At 34.2% G+C, this 483-nt stretch overlaps 1 protein-coding gene across 1 annotated transcript in view; it reads right to left on the minus strand.

Annotated features, from left to right (window-relative positions):
• The window catches only part of EMH_0087840 (uncharacterized protein), a gene marked incomplete at both ends in the record, with an annotated part of 2087 nt that extends 1693 nt beyond the window's left edge, over positions 1–394 (minus strand). Inside the window, one exon of the mRNA XM_013501214.1 lies at positions 278–394. Coding sequence (XP_013356668.1) covers positions 278–394 — 117 coding nt within the window. The remainder of the gene's footprint in view (positions 1–277) is intronic.
• Positions 395–483: the final 89 nt, after the last annotated feature.

A 483-nucleotide genomic window follows, 5' to 3' on the forward strand; every position in this document is an offset into this window, starting at 1 on the left:
TATCTGTTTGTTGTTTTATTTGTTTTGTTTTTTTATTTTATTAATATCTTTATTTTTTTATTGTCTTATTATTTATATTTTTCTTTTATGGTTTTATAAATATATAAATATAAATATATAAATACAAATATATAAATATGAATATACAAATATAAAAATATAAATATAAAAATATAAATATAAATATATAAATATATAAATTTCTGTTTTTTGTCGTTTTGCTGCAGCGCCAAAACTCTAAGGCCGAGAGAAGCAGCAAATATTGCCCTCTGCCTACAGCGACTGCAGCAGCAGCAGCAGCAGCAGCAGCAACTGCAGCAGCAGCAACAGCAGCAGCAGCAGCAGCAACTGCAGCAGCAGCAGCAGCAGCAGAAACGGTGGCCGCCAGCTGCATGGATAGAGGAGTACTTTAGGCGCCTCAGTGATGTACAGCTAAACCCTAAACCCTAAACCCTAATCCTAAACCCTAAACCCTAAAACCCT

This window comes from Eimeria mitis, genomic scaffold (assembly GCF_000499745.2).
Source record: "Eimeria mitis Houghton genomic scaffold, Emh_scaff6503, whole genome shotgun sequence".
Classification (NCBI taxonomy): Eukaryota; Apicomplexa; class Conoidasida; order Eucoccidiorida; family Eimeriidae; genus Eimeria; species Eimeria mitis.